This window comes from Hermetia illucens, chromosome 6 (genome assembly GCF_905115235.1).
Source record: "Hermetia illucens chromosome 6, iHerIll2.2.curated.20191125, whole genome shotgun sequence".
In the NCBI taxonomy this organism is placed as follows: Eukaryota; Metazoa; Arthropoda; class Insecta; order Diptera; family Stratiomyidae; genus Hermetia; species Hermetia illucens.
Genome location: NC_051854.1, coordinates 3,082,314 through 3,096,745, shown reverse-complemented (window position 1 = coordinate 3,096,745; position 14,432 = coordinate 3,082,314). Strand labels below are relative to the sequence as shown.

Genomic DNA, 14,432 nt, shown 5'->3' with positions numbered 1-14,432 from the left:
AAATAAACTAAAAAATCTAAATAGCACGGAGTAAGATAATTAGAGCTTAAGAAAAACAGGGACGAATTGGGCCCTTGGTTAATATAAACCTAAAAGTTCAGTTAAAACTCACTAACTTTTAGGATAAAAGATTGTTTTTGCAGTTTTGGGATTTAACCCTGGATTAAGTATCTTTTTGCCTTCTTTATAGATTGTTAGGGATATAAATGGCTTTCATTCTAGTTTATTCATTCACATCAAGAATTTCGTTGAGACTGTAACGTCGTTTGAAAATAATCTTTGGCTTTTCGAGGTGAATCATATTTTTTTCAACATGGGTGATAATATTAATACAAGCATTGAGTTCCACTTGGAACAGATCAATATATTGAAGACTACTAGAATGGAGGTGGAAAATCTTCCACGAAATGCTTTGGGGTTCGTCTGGCATCCAAATGATGAGGAATACAGGGATCTGGTGACGGCAGATGATGTGCTGCAGCACCTGGACCTCTTAAATGTAGAAATTAACAAGAATGAAGAGAGGGTGCTTGAACTGAACATGGCTAAACTGGAGCTGAATTTGACTGATATGTGTCGACTAGAGGATGATGGTGTTCCAGAAGACTCCGATGCCACCGTGGTATACCAAGCGGCCAGGATTACTCCGCCATGTCTGCGCCGACTGTTCATGGGTTCGAAGTATCCTAGTCAGGACGATAATTTGGCTACGAATTCATCCAAAAGCTCTGTAATAGGATCGGAACATGACGACGATGATAGCAACTTAACTCTGCTGCCCAGAGATTCCAAGTGTGAAGACGAGACTAGTTCTCTGAAGTCTGAAGGGAGTTCTACTTCCACAACGGATGAAGATGTCCCCGCTTTTCCATCATTTGCGGACCAGCTGAACCTTAAGATCACATACGAAGATATAGTTGCAACGCGTCCTCCAAGAATGCCATTTCGAATCCTACGTGACTATTATAAGGAAAACACATCGGATTTGTGTTCTGATGGTGAAAGCTGCCCGGTATCTTCGCGTTCCAAAAGTGATAATGGGGGTGAAAATGCACCTAGGAGTGCCGCAGTGCAGTCACCATCCGACTACATCAGTTGCGTTGATGACAGAAGTTCAGGTTACTTTTCTGGTGGTGAATGTTCATATATAACTGCTCGACGTGAAACGACAAGAGAACCAAGCGAAAGAGAACCTACCCGTCAACAAGGGACATTTTATCGGGATAATTGGTGGAATAGACGATTTATTCCTCCTGCTCGACGTGAAACGATAAGAGAACCAAGCGAAAGAGAACCTGCCCGTCAACAAGGGACATTTTATCAGGATAATTGGAGGAATAGACGGTTTATTCCTCCTGCTCGACGTGAAACGGCAAGCGAATCAAGAGAACCTGCGCGTCAACAAGGGACATTTTATCGGGATAATTGGAGGAATAGACGGTTTATTCCTCCACGTATCTTGAGGCTACGTAAATTGGGTTGGAGAGTATAAATTGTTATCTTTGAATAAGTATGAAAACATGTTCCTCTGGAATTGAATGTGTGTGAATGTTACTGAATAAATAAATTAGTTCAGTAAAACAAAACCCTTTTGCGTTTTTCTATGGATTTGTTCTTGGGAACTCAAGGCCATCCTTTTTCAACAGCCATTCAGCCCATTTCGAAAATGGGGACTGTTGATTCATTGGCTTGTGTGTGGCTTTTCTAGTGTAATCGTGGAGTTGGTTCAGTTTCGGAACAGCGTCTCTGAGCAGACGGAGCATGTCGAAGCCGTGTAACCCTCCACCACGGCGAGCCGAACATTCTCTCCGTACACCATCTCACGAGGAGGACGAAAGGCAAAAACTGCGATCACGGTGAATCGTCGTGAGCCATTAAAGTCGCCTCCAGCGTGCGGTGCCAACATTCCAGCGTCTCATTGAACTGCGGGTGGTATTCATTTTGGTATACCAAAACGCGGGATCCATTCTCGGCAGAGCCCTGGCACATGATTATCCAGGAATGTCAATCAGAGGTATTCCGTGGTCCTATATCGTTTGAAACGAGAAAAAGTAGACTCAAATTGGTTCACCAGAACGAGGGATCCATTCTCGGCAGAACCTCGGTACGTGTTTGACCAGCAATGTCAATCAGAGGTTTTGCTTTAGGCCTCCGCGTAAACCTGCTGGTGATTGCGAGACAATACTTATAACCATCTGAGTCTCACAAAGGGCCAATGATATCTTAGTGGATGGTGTGGAATCGCTTCGTCGACCAAAAGCAATATCCTTGCTTCACTTTTTATGTGCATGGTCATCTTACATTTCTGGTATATGATGCACTGTCTGACTCAAGAGTTTAGGTTCTTGTTCATGGACGGCTAGAAGTATTTTCCGGTGGCTAACCGGTTCGTCATCCTGATGCCTGGATGCGCAAGATCGTGTACTGTGTGGAACATTTCCTCGCGGAAATTGGCCGGAATAAATGGCCTAGGTGCCTTGTCTGAGGTTTAAGTAGGAGTTTGAGTTGAAGATAGGAAACTCGTTGAACTTCTACTCAGGCACCTCGGCGATTACCATATAATCGACCGCGGCGGGGAGGGGGGGAGGTTAGCGACAAAGCGTCCACAACGACGTTCTTTTCCAGACACATGTCGGAAGTCGAAAGTAAACTGGCTGATGAAGGCCAGTTGCGCCCAAATTGACGAGGAGACACTCTGTGGGGCTTTTGTTTAAGTTCGAACGTAAGGGTCTTGAGGTCCCTGAGTACAGTAAACGGCTTGTACTTAAGGGAAGAAATGGAAGTATTTAACGGAGATGTATGTGGTCTCCCCCTCCCGATCGTAAGCGCTGTAATTGCGTTGGATCGGCTTGAGTTATTTTGACACGTTGTAGTCACGAATATAGCTGTCACTCGTTTTAAAATTAAACACTTTCTTTCAGATGTTTTTCGAATTGATCCGAAAAGAACAACTACTCTCTGCGGCGGTCACGGCAAGAAGGAAGAACCGTACCGCGATATGTCGGCGGCAGTTCCGTGCATGGGTGGAGGCGTTCATACTGCCGGCGATGCACAGGGTGGTTCACGTCTCCGCTGTATCGCCACACTACCTCATCGGGTTTCTCTTGCTTTCAATGATCTTTAATCCAACTTTTCTGTTGATCTCACCAGACTTTGGAACGCCTCTAGCGATTATGTATATCAAGTTCAATAACATATGCTACTTCTTATTTTAAGGCACTATAGATTGATTTCTGTTTTTTTTGAACTCCTGAAGAATTGATCTGCTGTCACTATGGTCGTGCGTCCTTCAATTTGGAAAACCTCATGGCAGGTTATTGAATCCCAACTGTTTCATGGCTTCGCTGGTGGTTGCTATCCTGTTTACATTCTTTTTCCCATAAGTCATCTGAAAATCCTTGGGTGGCTTCGTTGCTGACCCAATGTTGATGTAGAAATAAGGGTTATTGACAAAATTTTTACGAGTAATCTAGCCAATCATGCACCGGGATGAGTTTTCTGCAATTTCACGCATAACAGTGTGAAGTTTTAGTGTTTCTGTCCGTCAAGAAAACTTCCTTTATTAGGTACCAGCGCAGCAAGCAGCGAACATTAAGCCCAATAATGGTTTTCCAGCCTTTTATGGGCTCAAGGTTTTCTGGAAGTAGTAGTTGTGGGATTCCAGAGTCCCACAAAGGGTTCTGACCAGAGAGTGTCAGCAAAGGACGGAGGTCTGATAGTCGCTAAACCGCAGACGTTTCAAAATCCAAGCATAACTGCTCGTCCCGCAACGACGACCATTTCATGACCAGATGTGAACATGTTTCTAATTGATCTGTGCATGAAAGGAGAGAGCGCGTCAAATCAGCTAGGCAACACTCGGGACTAATGTTGTTTATTTAGTAGCGGCAGCAATTATGTTACTACAAGCAAGCAATGATACTACTATCAGAGCAAGAGCTCCTTTCACCCTAGGAGCTGAAGCGTCAAATATTCCAACGACTCTTGTCTGTATTATGGAGGACTGATATTTTGCGAACATGGCCCTAGCTGGCATCCGACATACCAGCATTTCTACTCTGAAATTTAAGATTATCCTGGCCTTGACATCAAGATTCACGTTGCACAGCGACTTCAAATTTGGCTATACTTTTGCAAACGCGTGATGAGGAGAGGAGGTGCGCGGGTGTCTCGGGAGATCCTGGCGGGAGTTGAAGCGCATTTAAGCCAAATGATGGCTTCTGTGTGTGGTTGACGTGCTATACCTCACCAACGGGTGAATGACAACCACGTATATATTCAGTGTTAGGTCCGGATGGCTTCGCGGTTAGAGCGCTGGGCTAACGTAGCGGAGAGTCGGCGTTCAAATTTCACATTTGTATCATAATTGGATGTTTGATACTAGCCGACTCAGATGTAAAGGAGCACTTGAGCCAAATTACGGCGAGCCCAGTGCTGATTCTCTCCTTCAGTGCACCATGTTCTTATGGTGTACCGTTACGGCCTTGAATGAAATGCAGGTATTTTCTTCAAAGCCTAGTATGCGAATTGCAATTGTTGGTGCTTGCAGCATCTGTCCGTTGTGTTCAGTTCGCTGGACCTCCAAATTGACGATATTCTAATTGTTCAGTACCCATTGCTCCAATATGCCTATTTGGTCGGATTTTCGGTGATTTACAAAGTATCTTGACTCCCTGGGACCAGCTAAGTTACAAAAGTACCTGGGAATCTTGAATTACAACAGCTTTTTGTGAGATTTGCCCTCCTTGTCGAATGCTTTGGAGGGACGGTAAATAGCTATCGTCGAGGCGCCACGAGGCCTCGGTGGAATGATCCTACCTTATCACAGTTAAATCCATCCAATCATTACATCACTGTACATAGGGGACAAATGCTAGATTAATAGTATTGGATTCTGAACGCGGGCAATGTAATTAGATATGTATTACCACGCCTAAAAACGGGACAAATTGTGCCAACTGGTCCTCCAGGTTGGGAGGTGGGTAGGGCTGACAACCCTACACGGAAAACAACTTGTTACGAAGCCACAACAGGAGCCTCGGACTGGACGGATTATACAACAACGAACCCGGCAATGACAACGGAATAACGATTTGCGTATTTTCTCATAAAACGTCCGCTCCCTGTACAGAGATGAAGCTGATGAGCAGCTAGCCGATACCCTGTCCCAATATAGGGCTGATGTAACAGCCTTACAGGAGATGCGTTTGGGTAGAGACCGGTGTTCGGGAGGAAAGCCGCTACACCATATATTATAGTGGCGATCCAGTAAACTATGTGCTCAGAGTAGGTTTCTTAGCCAGCCAAAAAATGAAACCTGCTGTTATCGGCTTTAAAAACATAAGCGAACGGCTAAGCACTCTGCCGTTGCGAGGCAAATTAAGACTTTGATGAGCTACTGAAAAACCACAACATCGGCGTGTTGGAGGTCCCGCCAACTGATGACGACGGACCAATACTGCCACCGCCAAGTTTAGGAGAAACAGTCCGTGCAATTCATCGGCTAAAAATCATAAGTTGCCAGGAGCCGATGGAATTACAGCCGAATTGGTTAAATATGGAGGCGGCCAGTTACACCAAGTGGTTCATTAACTTGTGCTCAAGGTATGGTACAGCGAATCAATGCCTGACGATTGGGAACGAGGCATTATCTGTCTCATACATAAAAAGGGAGATATCACACAGTGCAGCAATTATAGAGGTATCACGTTGTTGAGTACCATCTATAAGATATTCTCCTCTATCTTGCTAGGCCGGATAGCCCCATACGCCCAGAACATCATTGGTCCATTCCAAAGAGGCTTCACTCCAGGCAAATCAGCAACAGATCAGATTTTCTCTGTGCGGCAAGCGATGGAAAAACTGTTGGAATATGGACAACAGTTGCACCATCTATTTATTGACTTTAAAGCCGCCTATGATAGCATAGCCAGGGTAAAACTGCACACGGCCATGAGAGAAATTAATAAGACTGACTAGGCTGACCCTGACCAATGTGCGAAGCCAGATAAAAGCAGCAGGATCACTCTCAAGACCATTCGACATTAACAACGGTCTACGACAAGGGGATCCCCTATCATGCGTCCTCTTTAACCTGGTCCTCGAGAAAGTGATCCGTGATGCTGAGGTAAATGCAAGAGGTACGATCCTCTTTATAGTTTATAGTTTAACTCACGGACTGAGGGGAAAGGCTTTTCAGAAGCGGGATCGGCTCATTTTGATCGGTTGCACCATTTTCCTGGCCTGATCTGGATGTTATTGGTTGTCAAATGGTAGCATAGGTTATGGGGTGACACTAATTTCTATTTCGGATTTAATTGAGTTGCTCAAGCATCCGTCATGGTTAGGAATAAATAAATAACAATACAAAGCTGGGAAAAAGCTTTATGAGAGGTTTGATGTGGGATGCTGCAAGGCCATCCACAGAGGAAACCAAGCCTACAAGCAATATTTATAGTACTGAATTAAGCCAATATGCATTTAATATATAGCTCAATGCGACAACAAACAACAGAACAATGAGCAGGGAGAGGTGAAAGTAGGCGGGTACGTCATTCCAGCTGCCTTCCTATCTTCAGTCTCGTGGACAACACCACTAGAAGATATCACCGGGGCGTTTAGAATCGATTGGATTGTTGAATTGCCAAAGAAGGGACAACGACTTAGGATCCTACTCCAGTAGAAAAAATTGCATAGACGAAGTGATATCGGACGAATAGCTCAAAAGCATAATCTGAGCAACATGCAAATAGGTGAAAGACTATGTTGCAAAAGCCCTGGAGGGATTTCAATGTTGTGGACCAAATTATTCGTATTTCTTTTCCAATTTCGGTTCGAACGCGGTAAGAATGGGCTTCTTCTCTACTTTGGTAGCTCACATACTCAATTGCCATCTCAGAGTGTTTCCGTGATACCATTAAAGAAGTCGAACGATTTGATGATCGGCTGATGAAGCTCACCATTACGAAAAAGGCAGGAGAAAAATCCATTTCTTAAAAGTAATGAAAAATGCCTAAAATTCCACTTCATCCATGTATGGATCTTAGATACTTTGATCACCAGTCCAACTAAATAAAATCTATCTAAATAGCACGGAGTAAGATAATTAGAGCTTAAGAAAAACAGGGACGAATTGGGCCCTTGGTTAATATAAACCTAAAAGTTCAGTTAAAACTCACTAACTTTTAGGATAAAAAATTGTTTTTGCAGTTTTGGGATTTAACCCTGGATTAAGTATCTTTTTGCCTCCTTTATAGATTGTTAGGGATATAAATGGCTTTCATTCTAGTTTATTCATTCACATCAAGAATTTCGTTAAGACAGTAACGTCGTTTGAAAATAATCTTTTCCTTTTCGAGGTGAATCATATTTTTTTCAACATGGGTGATAATATTGATGAAAGCATTGAGTTCCACTTGCGACAAATTAATATATTGAAAGCTACTAGAAAGGAGGTGGAAAATCTTCCACGAAATGCTTTGGGGTTCGTCTGGCATCCAAATGATGAGGAATACAGGGATCTGGTGACGGCAGATGATGTGCTGCAGCACCTGGACCTCTTAAATGTAGAAATTAACAAGAATGAAGAGAGGGTGCTTGAACTGAACATGGCTAAACTGGAGCTGAATTTGGCTGATATGTGTCGACTAGAGGATGATGGTGTTCCAGAAGACTCTGATGCCACCGTGGTATACCAAGCGGCCAGGATTACTCCGCCATGTCTGCGCCGACTGTTCATGGGTTCGAAGTATCCTAGTCAGGACGATAATTTGGCTACGAATTCATCCAAAAACTCTGTAATAGGATCGGAACATGACGACGATGACAGCAACTTAACTCTGCTCCCCAGAGATTCCAAGTGTGAAGACGAGACTAGTTCTCTGAAGTCTGAAGGCAGTTCTACTTCCATAACGGATGAAGATGTCCCCGCTTTTCCATCATTTGCGGACCAGCTGAACCTTAAGATCACATACGAAGATATAGTTGCAACGCGTCCTCCAAGAACTCCATTTCGAATCCTACGTGACTATTATAAGAAAGACACATCAGATTTGTGTTCTGATGATGAGAGCTGCCCGGTATCTTCGCGTTCCAAGACTGATAATGGGGGTGAAAATGCACCTAGGAGTGCCGCAGTGCAGTCACCATCCGACTACATCAGTTACGTTGATGACAGAAGTTCAGGTTACTTTTCTGGTGGTGAATGTTCATATATAACTGCTCGACGTGAAACGACAAGAGAACCTACCCGTCAACAAGGGACATTTTATCGGGATAATTGGTGGAATAGACGATTTATTCCTCCTGCTCGACGTGAAACGACAAGAGAACCTGCCCGTCAACAAGGGACATTTTATCGGGATAATTGGAGGAATAGACGGTTTATTCCTCCACGTATCATGAGGCTACGTAAATTGGGTTTGAGAGTATAAATTGTTATATATATTGTTGTATGAAAAAATGTACCCCTGGAATTGAATGTGTGTGAATGTTACTGAATAAGTAAATTAGTTCAGTAAAACAAAACCCTTTTGCGTTTTTCTATGGATTTGTTCTTGGGAACTCAAGGCCATTCTATTTCAGCAGCCCTTCACCCAATTTGGGGGCTGTTGATTCATTGTCGTCTCCTGTGTGGCTTTTCCAGTGTAATTATACTCAATCCATTAAAGGGAGCTGTCTCCGCTAGATTCAGTTTCGACAAGAGAGACCTATTTGAGCTCTCTTCGGACGCCAAGCTTGAAAGAGGCTCCCGGACTTTAAAGGGGAACCCTCATGAACGTTCTCCATGATGAGGACCTGCATGCCTCGAGGTCCCTGTAGGTGTCGGCTGCTGGCGTCGTATGGCGTGAAGGTGGAGTTAGTTCAGTTTCGGAACAGCGTCTCTGAGCAGGCGGAGCATGCCGAAGTCGCTTAACTCTCCAGCACGACGAGCCGCAGATTATCCCCGTACAACATCTTACGGGACGTGAATTCCTTTCTTTGGGCCGTGCGAATCCCGTGGAGGCAGAAAGGTAAAAGCTGCGAGCAGCATGTCTTTGGACTGCGGGTGGTATTCCGTGGTCCTATGTCGTTTGAAACGAGAAGAAAGTAGACTCGAATTGGTACACCAACGTCGATTCTCTCCATAACCATCTCCGCGGGGCCCACTGTGAACTCCTCTCGGAAAGAGCGCGACCACGACGGATCGTCGCGAGTCATTAAGCCGGCTTTCATCGTCCGGTGCTAACGTTCTAGCGTAAGATTAGGCTGTGGACGGTATGCAGTACGCAAAGCCATGGAGCTTGCCTAACTCCGAGAAAATAATAAACTCGAATGGCATTTCCTGGTCCACAATCATTACGGCTGGTGCATCAAAGCGCGGGATCCATTCTCGGCAGAGCGCCTCGCCACATGGCCTCCGCGTAAACCTGCTGATGATTGCGAGACAATACTTGTAACCGCACGGGTCTCTGAGAGGACCAATGATGTCGTAGTGGATGGTGTGGAAGCGCTTTGTTGACCAAAGGGAATACGCTTACTTTATTTTTTATGTGCATGTTCATCTTACATTTCTGGTGCGCGACGTGCGTGACGGCTTTACGGTTTCTTACCAGGACAGAGGTAAATCGTCAGACGCTGCCTCACCTCTGCTCCCAGGTCACTTCTGTGCTGGGAGTGTCTGACGATAAGAAACCGTAAAGCCGTCATCGCCTGACATTTGTTTTTAGCTGAAGTATTTGAGTGAATCGGTACCAGTCCATTACTGGCACATTATGCGATGGGACACTCTCCCCCAAAAAAGGCCGACGCGTGGGTCGCACCAAGAGCACTTGGCGCAGAACAGTGGAGGAGGTGAAGTCCTGGAGGGCGTTAAAGCGCATTTCAACGAATTGTGAATGATGGTGTAGGTGGTGTGATTGACGCACTATACTCCACCAAAGAGTGAATGACAACCACGTGTATATATATACACTGTCAGCACAACCTAGGTTTCCTTTTTAGCTAAAGTGAAAAGGATAAACTCCCCTTAGAAGTACACATTTGACAAAATAATCGTTACGATTTTTTGGTCGATGAGGCTACTTAGCTTCTTCTAAGCACTCTGAAAAAGAGCTTGTTGATATCTTAGCAGGAGACAGGGTGGACGTAAGGAGGGGGTAAGAAAATGGTTAGTTAATCACAATATTCTGCTATCACGCCAAGGATTAAGCAGACAGATATTGGAAGCTTTTGGTCGAGATCCTATCGCAGCACCTTGAATTACAACAGCTATTTGTGAGACTTGTACTACTTTTCGAGTGCTTTCGAAGGACGATAAATAGCCACTGTGTTCCATTCTATGTCCTTGTAGAATAATTTTACCTTACCACAACTAATCCATCCAAAGTACTAACAATCAAAGCTTCTAGTGCCTCGAAATTGGAGCTATGTTATGTAGCGCCACTTTTGTTGGGAACTATGGGGGGGGGGGGGGTTGACTTGGAAAGCTTGGTACTGTGTGCATTATCAAGTGCTATTGCGCTGGCTTTAACCTCACCCCTCTAGGCGGGAAAACTTCGCAGTCAAAATCACGCGGACTGAGGATAATCTCTACATCAACACCAGGAGTCTCTACTCTGGTGGAACGCCCCTATTTGATTACTTCAGTACTAATACCACTGGCAAGCCATTTGGGATTCCCTCTTAAATCAAGAGTCATGCAAGCGGCGGTTGCTTCCGTGTGCTTTTTTTTGGCTAACTCAAAAAGAGCAGTTCTCTTCCTCGGGGGTGCAGCAATTCTCGTCTCCATGTCATAGCGAATTGACTACGTTGATACAAAGTCATCGAGGGAGCTAATTGCATCACACTGTACAGGGGACAAAAGCAAGTTCTAGCTTATGCTCATAGTCATAGTTTCTGACTTGTCACTTCGTCCTCGTTGAAAGTTCTGGCATTGTACGGTGATAGGAGGCAACGATATGGAGCTCCAATCTGAGCGATCTGAGGAGGAAAACATTCCCCGGAATATTTTGAGATTCATTTGACATCGGAATAATGAAGGATATATGGATCTGGCTATGGGAGATGATGTGCTGAATTACGTAGAGCTCAAGAATGAAGAATGGATCCATGAGCTAAGTATTTTAAAATTGGACCTGAGTTTGGCTTCTATGTGTGCCTTCAAAGATGTATTAGCATCGGCTCAAATTACTCCATTAAGTTAGAGTGAATTGGTCAGACTTTTCAAATGTGAAAAGCAGGCTAGGCCTTACAAGTGCGAAGACTATCTTAGTTGCATAACATATCCAGACAACTGGATTACGCAATTACGTGAGAACCGGTTTGATAGGGATGTCAAGTGTTAAGATAGGATGAAAAATGCCCTGAGATAGGCAGTTAGGAAGATAAACGGCGCTCACGTCTATTTTCTGGAGATGTTCTTGAGTACTTTCTTGCCCTGGCTAGCTCGAAGGGACAGATGCATCCTTCACAGTGTCAGAGGGTGAGAGTGACACAGATGATGACTAGATATGCTTGTCTGTTCGGGTCATACATGTGAAAGATAACTGAGAAGATAGTATGCTTTATCCCTTTCGCTGGTAGGGAGGCAAAGGCCACCTTGAAGGCCAGAAGGTTTTCCTCAAGTCATCTCTTTCCCTCTGGTAGGATGATTGATGATTGAGTGGTTAATTATAGTAGTATTTTGCACCAAACTTTCCATTTCCGTGAAGTTTATCATATTTCCGTAAAAGTTTCAGACAGAGAAGGGTGCAGGCGAGTTAATAGAATAAAGAAGGGTAAGGCTTTTACAACGGACCCTCTTTAGACAACCAATCGTCATGGAAAAGGGGCAGTAGGCTCGAATCGGAATAAATCAAAAACCGCGACTTCGGTAATGGAATCGAAGATCGTTCACTAGCTATTCTGGGGAGTGCCATGACCCGATATTCATGCTTTAGCACTCCAACCTAACAGTTGTGAATTTGTGTGGTGTTCTTACACAATCTCTATTTGTCAGAAACAATTCGAATAACCGATAAATAAACTCTTTAATGGGTGGCTCATTAATTACTTTGCGCTCAAGGAGGATAAGGGAAGTGGAATTACGAATGGATTTCGCTCCGTTCGGGAACTTGTATACAACTGACTGGGGTCTAGAATATGATTGGACGACTTCAATACATAACTCGATGGAGACATTTGAAGGAACACCAGCGGCACATAGCCTGTTTATGCCTATACAAAAGACAACATGCAGCGGCTTGTAGACTATGCTACCAGTAAGAACTCCATGATCAGTTCGTGGTTACATTCACGCTGTTTGGCAAGACGAGTTTGAAAATCTACTTAACATGAGTAGGGTATAGGCAGACTTTTCAACCGCAGTTGATAATCTTAACTCCATCTGGTCCCAAAGCCCAACGGCGAATGACGACCTTGTGGAGATGATAGACCCCTGAATGATCAGATGATTCCGGACCGATACTTTGGTTTCGTGTACTTGGATAATGTTCTGGTCGCATCTTCCACCAAGTCCGAGCATTTGGCACATGTCAAATGTATTTTCCAATTACAATTATTACAATTATTCCAATTATTTGTATTGAAAAGTGAAGATTTCTCCAGCTGCAGGTGAAAATTCTGGGCGATTCACCCCTTGATGGCATTTAACCCGATCTAGACAAGGTGCAGGACGACGATCAAAGATCTCAGAAGGTTCTGATGATCAAAGATCTCAAAAGGTTCTTGGGTATGGTCAACTTCTACCGTCGTTTTCTGCCTAAAGCTGTTCACCACCAGACTTTACTTAACGCTTTTCTGTCCGTTGCTAAGATGAAACAGTCGTAGAATTGTGTGGTCTCCAGATCTCCCCAATGTTTGAAACAACCAAGCAACATTTGGTAGACCCCAGACTTTAGACATTTTCTCAACAAGATGTAGTTCGTCGATGCCTCAGACATTGCACTAGGCGCTGCTCTTCACAAGACTGTGAACCCAAGCTGGGAACTGTTGGGTTTCTGTTCAAGCCAGTTGAATCCCGCTCAAAGGAATTACAGCCCCTATGATCGGAAATTGCTAGCCGTGCGTCTGAGCATCAAGTACTTCTGTTTTTCCCTTAAAGGCAGGTCATTCACCGTGTTCACGAGCCATAAGCCTCTAACTTTTGTCTCTAACAAAGTGTCTCCGCGCTAGTTTCGGCACTTAGTCTACTTCAGCCAATTTATATCGAATATTCGACATGTGTCCGGTAAAGACAATTTAGTCGCTGATGCTTGATTTCGGATCTCCGAAAGTAACATCCCAGCTGCGGTTGATTTTTCGGCAATCGCTTTGGCCCACAAGATCACGGAGTTCTTCAGAACCTGCCAAATAAAAGTTTAAGGATTTCCGGATGTTCCGGCCGCCTTTCATAAGGAAGTGTTTTGCTCAGTGCACAATTTTGCGCACCCCGGCATTCAGACAACAAACAGGTTAGTTTCCAGCAGATTTTTTTGGTCATCCATGAACAAGGACGTGAATTCTTGAGCCAGAGAGCACATGGCACATAAAAAGTGTAAGACCATTAGGCATACTAGGAAGGAATGATGTGTATTCCCTAAGTCAACAAGGCGCTTCTACGTCATACGCCTCCGCATTGTAAGCTCTTTACGAGACTCGCAGGGCTACAAGTGTTTACGGGGTGGTCTAAGACAATACCTCTGAAAGACATTACAGCGAAGCCATGTTAGTTGCAGTTTGCACTCATTTATCAACGCTAGGTGCAAGCTGCCCAACATAACCTAAAGGCGTAATAAACTATCTGGAATGTTGACAGATTACTAAAGAAGTTGAGTAACTGAGTTGCTTCAGCAGTTTTCTGCTCGTATCCTATTTAACTTGACATTAGAATATATCATCAGGAAAATATCAGAGGTATACCATGCTTTAACTTCACTCAATTAGTAGTGGACGCTGGTGGCATTACCATAATTTCTCAATTAATGCCATCTGTCACGCGGCTTTTGGGTCTAGAAACGAAATTGGGTTAAAAATCGATGAAGCCAAAATCAAAATCCTGGCCCCAGCACGAGCCAATAGGTCGTTCCAATCAGGCATGATTTTGATAATGGGTTTTAACTTCACTCACGATCTATGGAGATGCTTTGACTTTCCTTCACTGTTTTGCGTTATTTGTCGGCCTTCCAGGAGTAGCGGGCTCAATTTCAGGATTTTGCCAATTTTTGACAAAACAGGGGGACTTAAAGCTGTTAATTTATTGAGTAGCATCAAATTCTAAAGCCCCTATCTAAAGCCCTCCATGTTTTGGCCAGTAATGCAAATACGAAAAGTGGGCTGATTTGTCAGACCGAGTTGATGGTGTTGTTGGTTTTTATTTTCAGTACGATAACGCTTGACCACTTCTTTAAGTCTAGAGCTGTTTGGCCAAGGTCCGTGGCAGTCGAATCTTATCAGCGTAGTCGAGGTGTTTAAGA

General features: G+C 44.1%; 2 protein-coding genes across 4 annotated transcripts in view; one reads left to right on the top strand and one right to left on the bottom strand.

Moving 5' to 3' along the window:
- LOC119658623 (ras-related and estrogen-regulated growth inhibitor-like protein) overlaps positions 1-14,432 on the bottom strand; it is a 187,724-nt gene that overhangs the window by 6,245 nt on the left and 167,047 nt on the right. The window lies entirely within an intron of this gene.
- On the top strand, positions 220-1,587 carry LOC119658622. Its single transcript, XM_038066117.1, has 2 exons — positions 220-674; positions 738-1,587. The coding sequence occupies exons 1-2, from the start codon at positions 314-316 to the stop codon at positions 1,490-1,492; spliced, it is 1,116 nt and encodes a 371-aa protein (XP_037922045.1). The 5' UTR covers positions 220-313; the 3' UTR covers positions 1,493-1,587.